This window comes from Neopelma chrysocephalum, unplaced genomic scaffold, assembly GCF_003984885.1.
Source record: "Neopelma chrysocephalum unplaced genomic scaffold, ASM398488v2 Primary Assembly neopelma1_376, whole genome shotgun sequence".
Taxonomy (NCBI): domain Eukaryota; kingdom Metazoa; phylum Chordata; class Aves; order Passeriformes; family Pipridae; genus Neopelma; species Neopelma chrysocephalum.
In genome coordinates, this window is record NW_020898040.1 from 346,470 (window position 1) to 360,632 (window position 14,163).

The 14,163-nt window shown below is 61.6% G+C and overlaps 1 protein-coding gene across 1 annotated transcript; it reads right to left on the minus strand.

The window, feature by feature from the left end:
- Positions 1 to 5,561: 5,561 nt before the first annotated feature.
- LIF (LIF, interleukin 6 family cytokine) lies at positions 5,562 to 6,630 on the minus strand. Its single transcript, XM_027706464.1, has 3 exons — positions 6,567 to 6,630; positions 6,150 to 6,328; positions 5,562 to 5,999 (listed from the first exon to the last, which is right to left on the minus strand). Exons 1-3 carry the CDS (start codon positions 6,628 to 6,630, stop codon positions 5,562 to 5,564), a joined length of 681 nt encoding a protein of 226 aa, XP_027562265.1.
- Positions 6,631 to 14,163: the final 7,533 nt, after the last annotated feature.

The window sequence follows — 14,163 nt, forward strand, 5'->3', positions numbered from 1 at the left end:
TTTCTTTTCCCTCTTTCTCCAGGAATCTCCACTAGTTTTGTCAATTTTCTGAGTTTGTCTCAATGGGAAAAGTGACGACAGGGGCTCATCTTCCCCCAGAGCTGTGCTGGTGTGCAGCCAAAGGTGACACAACCCCCTCTGCCCTACAGGGCTGGAGACCACCAGCTGTGGCAACTGGAGGGGGACAGGGGCATCAGTGTCATCTGCCTGCTTGGCCATGCTGTGCTGTCCTGGCCCTGGGGACCTTGGGGAGCTGCCACAGCTCCCACCTGGTCCTTCCCCACCATCCCCAGGGTCCTAATGGGTCTCTCCCAGTGTTGCCCGAACCCCTGGGAGCCTGCTCAGAGTTTGCTTCCCAGCTCTTCACCCTTGCCAGCACTCTGCCTCATCCCCAAGTTCCCTCCTTTTCCTTGGGTGAGATCTTCGCCTTGAGCCCTGATTTTCCCCTCTTGGCCAGGAATTTGGTAGGTTCAAGCCACCTGAAACACCTTTGTTAAACAGATGTGCCTCAAATAGCTTCAACCCCACAGGTCCTGCTGGATTTGGGCTTTGGGCTCAGGGCCTGCAAGGGAGATACAATGTCACATGAGATCCAAGCAGAGCAGGGATGGAAAAGCCAGTTGTTCACTCCCTTTCAGACACTGATGAGTGGATGCTCTGCCTGCTGTGGGTCTGGTTGGGTGCTGAGCACTTTATCAAGGCTCCTCCATCGGTGCCAAGCACACCCAGGGCTGTGGAAGTGCCCCTGTCTCTGTCGGAGGGCAATAGATGTGCTGACATAACCCCTCCATCAAATACCCAGGCATCACTCCAAGGCAGGAGGGAGGGTGATGGAGAAGGGTCCCCTGCACCCTGTGCAAAGAATGGATGTTCCCCAAGTTGGGGTGCAGGAAGGAGAGGCCTCTCCAGCAGCTCCACAGGGCTGGGTTTGACCCTGCTCCAAGCTCTCTCACCATGAGACTAAACACTTGCTGAGCAAAGCTGCCGACACGGGTCTCGGGGGACCACTGGGGATGTGTCATCCTGCTCCCGAGCCAGCCCCGAGCCCCGGCGGTGTCACACAGCGAGTGGCTCTGCCAGGGGGGTCCGGATCCGGCCCTGCCCTCCCCCTGGCTCTTGCAGGCCCGTGCCAAGTCCCCTGCCGGGCACGGGGGCGGCTCTCGGAGCCGGGGCCTGCGACAGAGGTTGCGTTCGTCTCGCCTCCAGCCCATTGTCTTGTTTATTTGTCACGGTTGGTCCTCAATTAGGAGTTTGAGCCGTTTGGGACCAGGGCTGTTTCTTCCCATGTGAACGTGCGGTTCCCGCGGGCCGGGCTGTGATGTGGCCACGGACCCTCAGGAGCATCTGCTATTGCAGCAACAGTGCCCGAATGCGTTTCAGATGGGCCCTGCTCTGCTTTCCGTGCTCGGGCCAGCGGCCAGCCTGCGATGGAGCGGGAGAGCCTCCAGCCAGCCCTTGGGATGCAATGTTCCCATCCTCAGGGACCTGGCTGGGGACCTGCTGGGGAGATCGTTACTGGCTGAACGCTTGTCCCCAATCCCGAGCCTTGAGGGGACCTTCCAGATGGAGAAGGGGCTCTACCGTGAGCACCAGCGGGTCCGATCCCAGCCTGGGTGCACACAGGGGAAAGCGGGATGCTCCAACTGGGGTCTCCCAGGGAACTGCCATCCCCGGCTTTGCCGGTGGGCTTAGCTGCGGTTGGGATGCTCCTGCTGGCTCAGTCCCCGGGGATGCAGCTCAGGTCACCCTCCACCCGCCCCACAGAGGAGATGTGAGGCTGGCGGTGCCCCAGCCCCGCACCTGCCCCCGCGGACGGCAAGTCCCGTCTGGCCGGTGGCCCCGGGGCACGGCAGGGACCCGTCCGGCCGGGTTCGCGGCGTCAGGCAGCACATGATCCGCGCCGCGGGGCCAAGGGCTGAGGTCAGTTAGTCACACCCAGGCAGCGGCACTGACTTCACCGCGGGCAGGAGCAGCTCCTCACGTATCCCGCTCCCCGAAGGCAGCGCTGACCCGCCGCTCGGGGCCCATGGTCAGGCCGCTCCGTTATCGGGGCGCGGGCATCGCTCCCATCACAGCGGATGGCTCCCCGGAGCCCCTCCTGGCTCGCGGCCCAGCCAAAATAGTTTCTCTGCTCCTGGGGCTGAAGGGGGATCACTGACAGGGTCCTGCCGGTGCCGCTGGGGAAGCCACAGCGCCGGTTCCTTCCCGGTGCTGCCGGTGCGGCTGGCGGGGCTGGCCCGCCGCCCCGGAGCTCTGGCTGGGTGGGATCAGCCGCTGGCTGAGGTCATTGGAGCCCTTTCCATCTCCCCCGAGTTTGGGACGAGCAGGGCAGCTCGTCCTGGCTGGCTGAGGCGATGGCACGAGCAGGGGGCCGCCGCCAGCCCCGGGTCCAAAACGCCAGGGGAGGGCCAAGAAAGGGATTTGGGGGCTTGTTCACGCGTTTCCAGGGAAGGAAGAGTTAATCCCCCGCCCGCCGCTAATGAGCCTTAACTGGGAATGACCCGACACAGGGGAGAAGTGAACCCATTGTCCTCGCCTGTGTTTGACTGTCTTCCAGGGAGACTCATGAAACGCAGAACCCGGGCGTGAGTTCCCGATTTATGTCAGGAGGCTGTGATTTATTCTATTTATTTATTTTTGCCATCTGGTTGAGGAGGGACGGTTAACACAAGCGTGAGAAATCCAGATGTGCACAGCTCCTCACTCCCGTAGTCCCCAGCCCAGCTCCCCGCCCCGCTGAGCCCGACCCCAGCCCCGGGCCCTGACACCGCTCGAGCCCCCGGGGACGGGTTGGTGACACCCTTGGGCACCTGCCACGTCCCTGGTGAGGGTGAGGTGTGGATAATCGACACACAGACAGGCTCAGCCCGGATGTCCAACCCTGGACTTCCAGCCTATGAGATGTTGGCCATACAATGCTGTGGTAGCAATAGCCATGGGGACACCTGGGTGTCCCCAGCTGCAGGGACAGGGTGACGCTGGCAGCCAGCAAACACTGCAGGACGTTGCCCTGGGGCACAATGCCCATTCCAAAGGGATGGTGCTCTCCCCTCCATGCCCTGACCCATTCCTCTGTTTTGGGAAGGTTATATTGCTTTGAGGGCATTGTATCTCGATGGTGCAGGGAGGAAACGGGCCCCACAAAATGATGATGGGCTGTGATCCAGAAACGGGCACCCTTCAGGGCGGGGGCACCAGTTACATCCAGGGTCCCTTCCCTGGTGACAGGCTGGGGTGATGGAAGAACACCACATCATGCCTGGGGACACACCATGGCATCCCTGGATATCCCTGTGTGCCTCTGCCATGGGGCAGGAGAGCCGGCGCTGTTTTGGGGCTCACCCCTGCCATGAAGGGACAGCAGGGCCAGGCTGGAGGTGGGCACTGCTGTCCCTGCTGTCACCACTGCTGCAGGACGAGGCTGCCATTGGCACAAGGTGGTGTCGCTTTGGGGTCAAACCCATGCCATGAAACCTCCTGTGGGAGCTGGGGGGTACAACCGGGCAGCACGACCCTGTGGGGCAGAGAAAGAGGGGGTTTGGGGGCAACTCTTGAATTTCTGCAATGATTTTCTGGTCGGGGCTCCTCCGAGACACGAGAGATGATCACACAGGATCTTAGCTCATCCGCTTGCTGTCTCATGCCTGGGAGGTTTGGCCGGTGGCCTGAGGGCTCCGGAGGAGGAGGAAAATTGCATCATCCTGCTCCAACGTCTCCTGTATAATCAGGCTCTTGTTAACCGATACAGCCCCATGCGAGACGCTCGCCGAGGACCGGGGCACTGCTGGAGCCTTAGGTGGTCTTGGCCCCAGCAAAGCTTTGCTGAGCCTCTCCCAGCGCTGCCTGGGAAGCGGCTCTGATTTTATCTGGTGTGTCCCTTCCACCCTGCACATGCTCTCTCAACTCCCTCTGCCTCTTCCCAGCCAGCTTCAGTGATCCCCTGTACCCCAGGAACTGCCAGCACTGCCAGCGTGGGGCTCCCTGCATCGTGATGGTGCCTGTGCCACGATGGTCCCCACACTGCCGTGGTACCTGCACGAGGATGCTCCCCATGCCATGATCTCCCTGCACTGTGATGGTCCCACACTGTGATGATCCCACACCACAATGCTCCCCATGCCATGACGATCCCTGCACTGCCATGGTCCCCACACCATGATTGTCCCCACACCAAGATGGTCCCCACGCTGTGATGCTCCCTGTACCACCCTGTTATGATCCCCCAACCACGGTGGTCCCCACACCACAATGCTCCTTAGACCCTCCCGATGCTTTCAAGGTAAGTGCCAGTTTAAGTGTTCCCCCTGGAAAAAAGCCTTCCAAATCAGGCATCCCACGGGAGATGGGAAGGGAGGAGGGAGCAAGGTGACAGGGGGCTGGGACCCCCAGTCCACAGAGATGCCTGAGGGGGTCTCAGGGGAGCAGAGGTGTTTGAGGATGAGCACAAAGGGGACCCGGCAAAGAGCAGCCAAATGCAATTAGTTTCTGTTGGTTTATTTAAAAAAAAGGGGCAAAGAAGTATAAAAAAATAAATATTTAAATAAAATTCCATTTTATATATTATCACAAATCTTCTTAATAATTATTAATTATTGTTAAGAATAAAATTATTAAGTCAGGTCACAGCTCTCGGCGCACACTGGGCTTTCCACTGAGGCAATAAATAACCCTCACAACCTGCTCTGGTGCCAGGAGCGAGCCAGCACCTCCTGCCACCGGCCTGGGGCCTGTCCCCATGTCCCCTGTCCTGTGTCCCATGTCCCCGTGTCCCACACCCCCTTGTCCCACGCACCCCATGCCGAGGGTGCATTCAGCCATGAGGAGCCCAGCCCTCGGCCATTGGTACATTCAGAGCCCTCCCGATGGGAAAAACACTTTTCCAAAGGAGAGGGACGTTCCGTGCCCCGCCGTGCCCGCGCGGGGGGACGATGCTCCACAGACTGCCCGCTCTGTCCCCCGGGGGTGGCCTTGTCCCGGATGGTGGGACCCAGCCCCAGCCACCACAGCCACCAAAGTACCCCCAGTTCGGCTCCTTGCAGGGCCTTAAAATGTGCAGGGGGAGTGTGTCCCCATGTCCCCACGTCCCTGCCAGCCGCTGCACCACGGTGTCCTTCCTCACAATCCTTTCTCCAGGGAAGTGGAAGCTTTTGGACGGTGCTTGAGGGTGTCTGTCAGGCTGCTCTCCGTGATGGGGACCGTCCGTGGGGGACAGAGTCCAGCCCTGCCGCCAGCCCCCACAGCTCCCCACAGCTTCCCACAGCTCCCACAGCTCCCCACACCCCGTGGGAGCACAGGGATGGCTGAGGCACATCCCGGGACCAGCCCATGCCCCGGCACCACCTCGGGGATGTGCTGCCTCGTCCCGCTGGATGCCGGCCCCGGCCCTGCTCCACCCGGGACACTCCGGCCTGCAATGTTCACCCCCTCAAGGGGCAATAAATTACCAGAGGGCGGATGGGGCCAGCGCAGGGTCCATCACCTAATAAATAGGAAGGCGGGAGTTGGGGAGGCAGCGGCGGGGGCCGCCGGCAGTGGAGAAGCAGCGGAGCCGGGGCGGGCGCTCATGAGGGGCTGAGATGAGGTAGGAGGACACGTGCTGCCTGGCCGATGACCTGCACGTACTTCCTGAGCACCTGGCAGCCCTGCTGCTTCTTCTTGAAGGCGCTCTTGCCCTTGGAGCTCTCCCCGTACCTGACGTCCACCTGGAAGATGTTGTAGTTCTTGCAGAGGAGGCAGGTGAGGTTGGAGATGAGGCCCCGGGTGGTCTTGGTGGTGTTGTGAAGCCGGTCGAGGAGCTCCTTGGCCGTGGGGTTGAGCTCCTCCTGGTCGCGCGTGATGTTCCCCAGCGAGGCGTTGAGGAAGGCGAAGAGCTTGTACATGGCCACCATCACCTCCTTCCTCTCACTCGTCCGGTTGACACGGAAAGCGGGGAAGAAGATGCCGGTGGGGTTGCAGAGCTTGTCGCTCTCGCTGCTGAACGGCTCTCCCTGGCACTTCAGCTGGGGGGAGAGGCGAGCGTCACCCCGTGTCCCCTGCGTCCCTCCTGACCACCTCTTGCCACCGTCCCCACCGTGTCCCCAGCCCTCCCCCTCCATGCACCTGTGGATCAGACTCCCCTGAGCTCCCCTGTGGCCCCGAGCGTCACTTACGTAGAGGCTGAAGAGGTCCTGGGCGGTGGCGTTGAGCAGCGCGACCTGCCTGCGGGTCTGCTCCTGCACGTTGGAGCGGCACAAGCCGTGGCCGGGGCAGTTGGAGCCGGTGACCAGCAGTGCCCGTCCGGCCACCGGCCGCCGCTGCAGCAGGAGCAGGGCCATGAAGGGCACGACACCTGTTCAGGAAGAGAGGCCACTGTCACGGTGGGCACCGAGACGGGACGGTGGTGGCCCACGGAGACCACGTCGCAGAACATCCACCAAGGATGACCCCAGTTCCAGGCACCCGAAGACATGGAGCCGTGGGGAACCATCCCTCTCGGGTGTGGGTCCAGCTCAGCCGGCAGCCCTCAGACGCCCCATTTTTCCATCCCGGCCGTGCCGAAGTTCCCGTCCCACTCCCGTCCCCCTCACCTGCCCCCCGGCAGGCGCTCCCCCGCCTCCCTTCCGGGCGGGGGGCCCCGCAGCATTCCCACATTTCGCAACCGGCCCGGTGGCGACCTGCCGGGTTTAATCAAATATGCAAAGCGCTTTTTCCTCCGTTATCCTGGTCCGGGCGCTGCGGGAGCAAGGCCCCACCCCGGCCGGGCTGACTCAGCGGGGCGCCCGCAAGGAAACCTGCCTTCGGCGTGCCCTCCCTCCCTCGCTCCCGCCTCCGGCCCCACCGCCTGCCTCAGTTTCCCCGTCTGCGAAGTGGGCGCAGCGCCGAGGAGCCCTGGGGAGAGACGACGCAGCTGCCAGAGACTCCAGCCAGGAAATCCCTGGACGCGGAACAAGGGGACTCTTGAGCCACCGGCAGCTGGGTCGCCCCGGCGTCCCCCTCCTGAGAGCGGGGCGCTCCGAGCCCTCATCCCCTGGGACTCGCTCCCCCAAACCGGGATCCCTGCTCGGGAAGGCCGAGACGCTTCCGAAGCGCTGCCACTGCGCTGGGCACCCTCGGGGCAGGGCGGCCCGGGGGGATCCCGGCTGCTGGGTGACCAGGATGCCACCGGCAGGGCCCCGTCGGGGCGGGGGTCCCGTGCCCGCCCCGGGGGTGCTGCCAGGCGAGGCCCCGGGCAGTGCCGAGAGCAGGAGCTGCCCGCACTTGTCAGCGCCTCCGACGTGCCGCCGGTGCCGGGTAATCCAAGCCTCGATTTATTTACTCTGCCCAGGTGGGAAAGGACTTACCTGGGCGTGTTGCGATCCCTGACCCGCCGCCGCTCCCCTCCTGCACGGGACGGGGGGGACCCTTCCTCCCCGCGCCCCCGGGGCCCTGAGTGTTCCCACGGGATGCAGATTCCCTGACCCCGCCGCAAGCCCCTCTCGCTGCTTCCCCCCCCCGGCTGCTGCTTCTCCCCCTCTCACAACTGGGCAGGGCGAGGCTCGGCACCCACGTGTGCCAGGGGCCCTGGGACCCCCCAGCACTGCCGCTGGGGTGGGGGCTGCTCCCTCCAACTCCCCCTCCTGCACTTGGCAGCCTCCTCATCCCTCCAGCGCTCCCGACACGGCATCAGGAGACGCAGAAGGAGGAAAAGCAGGAGGGGGGAGAAAGTATTTAAAAGTACAAAAAAGCCATTAAAAGAAAAAAGTTTCCCCCCCCTCCTTGAGATTTTTTTTTTCTTGGAAGCATTTCCAGTTATATAAGTGTCCAGATGTTGGCTGCACCGCGCCAGCGCCGCGCTTCGTTCCCGCTGCCAATTCCCAGAGATGCTCATCCCGAGGGGGAACGCAGCGCGGCGGGAGCCCTCGCTCCAGCTCCAGCGGTGGCATCCAACCGGGACCCGCCTGCACCCGAGCATCATCGGGAAAAGGAGGGGAGGGGAAGGAAAAAAGAAGGGGGAGAAGGGGAAATAATATCCTCAAAGTTGATTTTTTTTTTTTTTACCTGCCGGCATGAACTTCATTGTGAGCCGCGTCCCGGGAGCGACTTAATAGGGATTGGTGTTGGCAGAGGAAGTTTTCAGAAATTCATGTTCATACTGGGGGACTTCTCGGGGTTTATATACCGGTCCGACAGCCAGCCTGTGTTGTAAGAAGAGGGGAGGGGGGAGACGCGGGGGGGTTGAAGCACCGCTATCGTTACTTCTATTGAAACTGGAAAGCAATCGCGGGCTTGGAAATCCTGAATGATTCTTAGAAATAAAGTTGATTCACCCGGTTTTGTGCGGTTTTTTTTTCGTTTCATGCGCGGGCTCGGGGAGGTGCTGGGGAAGTGAGTGGGAAGGGAAAGTTGAATTAAAGCCCCCCCAGGGGAGGAGAGCGGCCGCACGTGGGGTTTGGGGGTGTCGAGGGCGAGCGGTGCCGTCAATCACGGAGCCACAAACACTTTCACCCCCTCCCCGGCCGGGGCTTCCCCGCTGCCTGCGGAGCAGGCAGGAAAATAAAGGAGGGAAAAAAGTCTGATTTGGGGTTTTTGGGGGGTTTTAAAGGGATGAAAGATGCGGGAAGTTGGTGGTGGGGTCCCACACCCCTCAGTCACGGTGGGCACTGGTGTCCCCCAGCCCGCCGGTGGCTCATCCCTTTGGGCAAAAATATTATAAGTAAAGGGTGGGTTTTCTGGAGGAAAAAGGACAAACCCACCCAGGGGGAGAGGCTGGACCGGCCCCCCAGGGTTAACCCTTCCCTCGGCGGGGCTGGCCCCTGTCTGGAGTGGACAGGAGGGTGCCGGGTGCGGGCAGAAGGGTGCTGGTGCAGACAGGAGGGTACTGGGTCGTCCTTTCCTGGGTTTCCCACGGGATCAGGACACTGCAGGTCTGTCCGCTCCCCGATTTGAGTGAAAAACAGGTTAAATGGATTTTTTTGTCCCTCTCCATACTTTTTTCTCACCCGGGCCGAGCTGAAACTTTAATCAGGTTTAGCAAGTTTGTGCCCTGGCAGGTGAACCCGACGGTGACAGTCAAGGAACGGTGATGCAAGAGCCACCACGACCCCGGCTGTCCCCCTGTGGAGGGGGGGACACGGTGAGGGGGGACACAGAGACCCCCCTGTGCTTGGTGGTCCATGTCTGCTGCTGCCTCAGTTTCCCCAGGCAAGAACCAGCCTGGTTTGCCGATGGCATCGATGCCTCAGCAAGCAAAGCCCAGTTTAGCCCAGTCTGGCCTTACTGGGATGTCAGGAATGGGGCTGGGGGCTGCAAAGGATGGGGAGGATGAGCCCCATCACCCCCCCCCCCCCACAGCCTCAACCCAGTTTTATTGGGGTCTGGGGAGCAGCACATCACATATTGATGGACATCTGATGGCCTGAGGCATTTAATTAACTGAGGAATTAATAACAGTTAATTAATAGCACTGGGGAACGCCCTGGGGTGGGGGTTGTGGGCAGGATTTGCCCTTTTCCTGAATTTCTCAGGAGCAACTCAGCCAGGCTGGAGCTGAGCTGGGCTTTGGGGTCCCATTTATAATCGATTTTCTAGGGTGCTAGAAATGTTTGGGGGAAGTGTGGGAGGGTGAAAGGTGCAGGGAGGTGAAGGGGGGGTTCCCCGAGGGGTGAGGGACCCTGATCATAGTGGGATGGACACGGTGGCACCAATGTCCCCAAGCCTGCTGGTGGCTCATCCCTTTGGGCAAAAGTATTGGGATTAAAGGATGGGCTTTCTCTAGGAACAAAGACAAACCCACCCATGGGGAGATACTGGACCTCTGCAGGGAGCGATGCTCCCGTGGGAAAACCCAAATTCCTGGTCCAGAAGGGATGGGAGATGTTGGGGTTGGGAGATGACGACGAGGTGGGAGATGCTGGGGTTGGGAACTGCCAGGATAGGAGATGATGCCCAGGAAAATCCCCTTTCCCAATCCCTTTGGTAGCAGGAATATCCCCGCATGGATCCCGTGTCGATGCCCCATGGACACGGGCAGCAGGAGCGTGACGAGATGATGATATGGGGGGGTCCCAGCGTGCCCCGAGGAGGGAGCGGGAAGGGGTTGAAGGGTGCAGGGTGAGGGGTTGGGAACCGACAGCCCTCCCCGTCAGAGGGGGCTGCGGGACCGGGGACCTGCGGGGACTGGGGACCCCAGGAGGAGCTGGGGACAGGTCGGGCAGGAGGCAGCTGTGCCCGCTGTCCCCGCCATCCCCACCGCCAGCCTGCCCAGGGACACGGGCACAAACCCGGGCTGTTCCAAGGCCACCGCTGCCGTGCTGCTGCTCTGCCCCACTCCGAGCTGTCCCCTCCGCCGCGTCCCGTCCGTAACTGTCCCCAGCTCCATCCCAGACACTCCCATCCCTTTCCCTGTCCCCGTGCGGCCCCTCCGTCCCATCCGTGTTCCCGTCTCTGTCCCCGTCCCTGTCCCCATGCTGTCCTCTCATCACTGTCCCTGTGCTGCCCCCACGCCCCATCCCTGTCCCCATTCCTGTCCCCATCCCTGTCCCCATCCCTGTCCCCATCCCTGTCCCTATCCCTGTCCCCATCCCTGTCCCCATCCCTGTCCCTATCCCTGTCCCCGTGCTGCCCCCTGCTGCCCCAGCCCAGAACTGGCCTCTCCCCATCCCATAATTGCCCCCTCTGCCCCATCCCCACCCAGAACTGCCCCATTCCCATCCCATCCCTGCTCCGGCGCTGCCACCCTGCCCCGTCCCCATCCCAGACCTCTCCTCTCCCCAGCCCACGGCTGTCTCCTCCCGTCCTGCCCCATCCCACCCCCGCTTCTCCAGTCCCTCCCAGAACTGCCTCAGCCCCATCCCAGAACTGCCCCACCCCATAATTGCCCCCCGTGCCCCATCCCCATCCCACAGTCCCTCAGGGTCCCCTCAGGATCCCACTCCTTGCTCTCCAAGTGCAGGGGGAGGACACCCAGGTTCCAGGGTCACCGGAGCCCCTGGGGGTCCCACAGGTGTGGGGATGAGGCTGTGCTGGGGCTGGGGGTGTCTTGGGGGGGCCCTGCCGGGGGGTGGTGACGAAGGGATGAGTAAGGCAGGTGCCCCTGTCCTGGGGAAATCCGGACCTGCCCAACGGTGGGGACCGAATTCCCCTTTGACTCACGATGGTTCCCTGCCCAGGGCTGCCTCGCCCCTGCCCCTGTGCCCCACTGGTGCCACCCTACAACTGTCACCCCACAGGTATCACCCCACCAGTGCCACTCTACCAGTCCCACTCCATCCCTGGTGCCACCTCACCGGTGCCACCCCACACGTCACCCCCAGGCAGACACTGTGCTGCTTCCCACCCTGCCGTGTTTGGGGACCCTGTGGCTGTGACAGTGTGAGCTGCTCCTTGGGGACTGTGGCCAAGCAATGTCCCCACCATGGGGTGGCTTTTCCCACGGGTGGGCACTGGGTTGCCCTGGGAGCCCCATGAGGACCCGACAGAGCTGGTGTCCCTCTGGTGACACTCGGCCCAGGGTGTCACCCAGCCCAGGGTGTCACCCACCCCTTCACGCGCTCCCGGGGGGTCACGTACCTGTGCCCTCCCCTCCACAGCCCCTCTGGAGCTGGGTGGGTGGCTCGGTGGTGGCACAGTCACGGTCACTGTCACGGTCACTGTCACGGTCACCCACAGCACACCAGGCCAGCCCGGGCTGCTTCATGGTGACATTGTCCCCACCAGGAGTGTCCCCAGGTGCCAGGGCGGTGGTGGCCGTCCCGGTGGCGATGTAGCTGTGACTGACTCAGGCAGGGTGCCCACGGCACAGCCAGGCAGGCACCGGCACACGGCACACAGGGAACGAGTGACTCCATGGGGACACATGACCTGGTCTTAGGATTTTTGACTCAGCGGGACTGGTGGCAGCGGGTGGCCTGGTCCCCACGGTGGCCCTGGTCACACTGCAGGGACACTGAGTTGGAGTGGCTGTGGCAACGGCCCAGACTGTGCCAGGGGGCTGTCACAGAGGGCTGTGTGTGCCATGGGGTGTGTGCCACACCATGGCACGGCACACGCCTGGCAACGCCAGGCCATGCCATGGGACACCACACCTTGCCATGTCACACAATGTGTGCCACATCTGCCACATCCTATGCCACATGCCATTGTGCCATGTCCTGTGCCATGCCATGGACCACATCCCATCATGTGCCATGTCCTGTGACATGTCCTGTGCCATGCCATGGACCACATCCCATCACATACCACACACCACATCCTGTGCCACGTGCCACACGGCCCAATGTGCCACATCCTGTGCCATGTCTGGATGTGCCATGTCTTGATGTGCCATGTCTTGATGTGCCATGTTCTGTGCCATGGGACACGTGCCATTGTGTGCCACATCCTCTGCTGTGACAGGTGCCATGCCACGATGTGCCACATTCTGTGCTGTGCCATGGGCCGCATCCCATCGTGTGCCATGTTCTGTGCCACGCTGTGGGCCATGCTGTGACATGCAGTACCATGTCCTGTGCCATTCCATGGACCACGTCCCATCGTGTGCCAATATGCCACGTCCTGTGCCGTGCCACTCACCACACCGTGCTGTCCCTCATCCCGGGTGCCACATCCCCCACTATGCCATATTGTGTGCCAAGTGCCACCCCATGTCACACCCCATGTGCCCTGGTGAGGACAACAGGCACAGCCTTGCCACCAAAATACAGCCCCTCTCTGCCCACAGCCCCCGGGACAGACAGAGGGACACAGGGACACAGGGACACAAGGACACGACGTCTCAGCGGCCGACAGGCCGAGGTCAGCACTTTATTTCCTTCTGCCATTGTACAAAAATAAGGAGGTGCCACGTGAGCAGCGGGCACCACCCTTCTCAAAGTACCAAAAATATCAATATTCATAAATAAAACCTTGTGACATCCATAGTTTAACACCGTACAAAAATTATCACAAAAATAGATATTTATATATTACAAATGTCCTTTAAATATTTTACCCCACTACAGGGATGCATTAAATTAACTCTGGGATTCAATAAATACCATAAACACACAAATATTAATGTATAAATTAGGGGGCAGGGGGTGGGTGCTGCCACCCACCGTCACAGTGCGGTGGCCAGAGCCGAGTCCCTGCCCGGCACAGTCAGGGCTGTGGTGGCACAGCCTGGGGGGGACACTGAGGGGACAGGGATGCTGAGAGTGTGGGAGCACCAAGTGTGCAAGAGTGAGCACAGGGACACCGAGCACAGAGACAATGAGGGCTTGGGGACACTCAGTGTGCAGGGATGAGGACAGGGATGTGCAAAGGGACACTGAGCTTGTAGGGACACCAAGCACAAAGGGACACCAAGTGTGCAGGACACTGAGCTCACAGGGACACCAAACTTGTGGGGATATCAAGCTCAGAGGGACACTGAGCTCAGAGGGACAGTGAGCTTACAGGGACACCAAATTCAGAAGGACATCGAGCTCAGAGGGACACCACGCTCAGAAGAACACCAAGCTCACAGGATTCCTCTCCCAGCTGCTCTCTGGGGCCAGCAGATCTGGTGCAGGGCAGGCAGGGGGTGACAACACTGGTGACACTCCCTGGTGGCAGCAGCGCTCTTCTTAGGCCGGGTGGCTCTTAGTCAGGCCAGGTCACCCGACCCATTGAATCACTGGAAAATCCGGCAGGGCTCAGTGCCAGGGGATGGCTGGGCACCCGGGGGACACCCGGCTCCAGGGTCAAGATGTGGGGGAGCTGGGAGGAGCAGAGCAGGGCTGTCCTGCAGCCGAAGGGTGGCACGGGGACAGCAGGGTCCCCATGGCAATGCAAAGTGACCAGAGATGCTCTGGGTGCACTCGTGTCTTCGCTCCACAGTGAGATGAGAGGGGCTCTGCGGTGCATCCCGGCCAGCCGAGGCATCTCCATGCCGGGATGGGGTTGGGATGGGATGAGATGTGATGGAGATGATGGAGATGCAGACAAGGACAAGTCCAGTGCCGGTGGGGCAGCCCTAGGAGCGCGCAGGTATCCGTGAGCCCCGCTGGGATCTCCGCTTCTCCCGGCACGTCCGGCCGCTCCTGGTCTCCAGCTGGGCGCTGTAGTCGGCCATGAAACGGGCGTAGCTCCAGAGGATCTGGCACCCCTGCAGCTTCTGCTTGAAGATGTTGGTGTGTTCCTTGGGGCTGGGAGGGGGCTGGTGGTGGGGGCTGAGGGCGGGGAAGA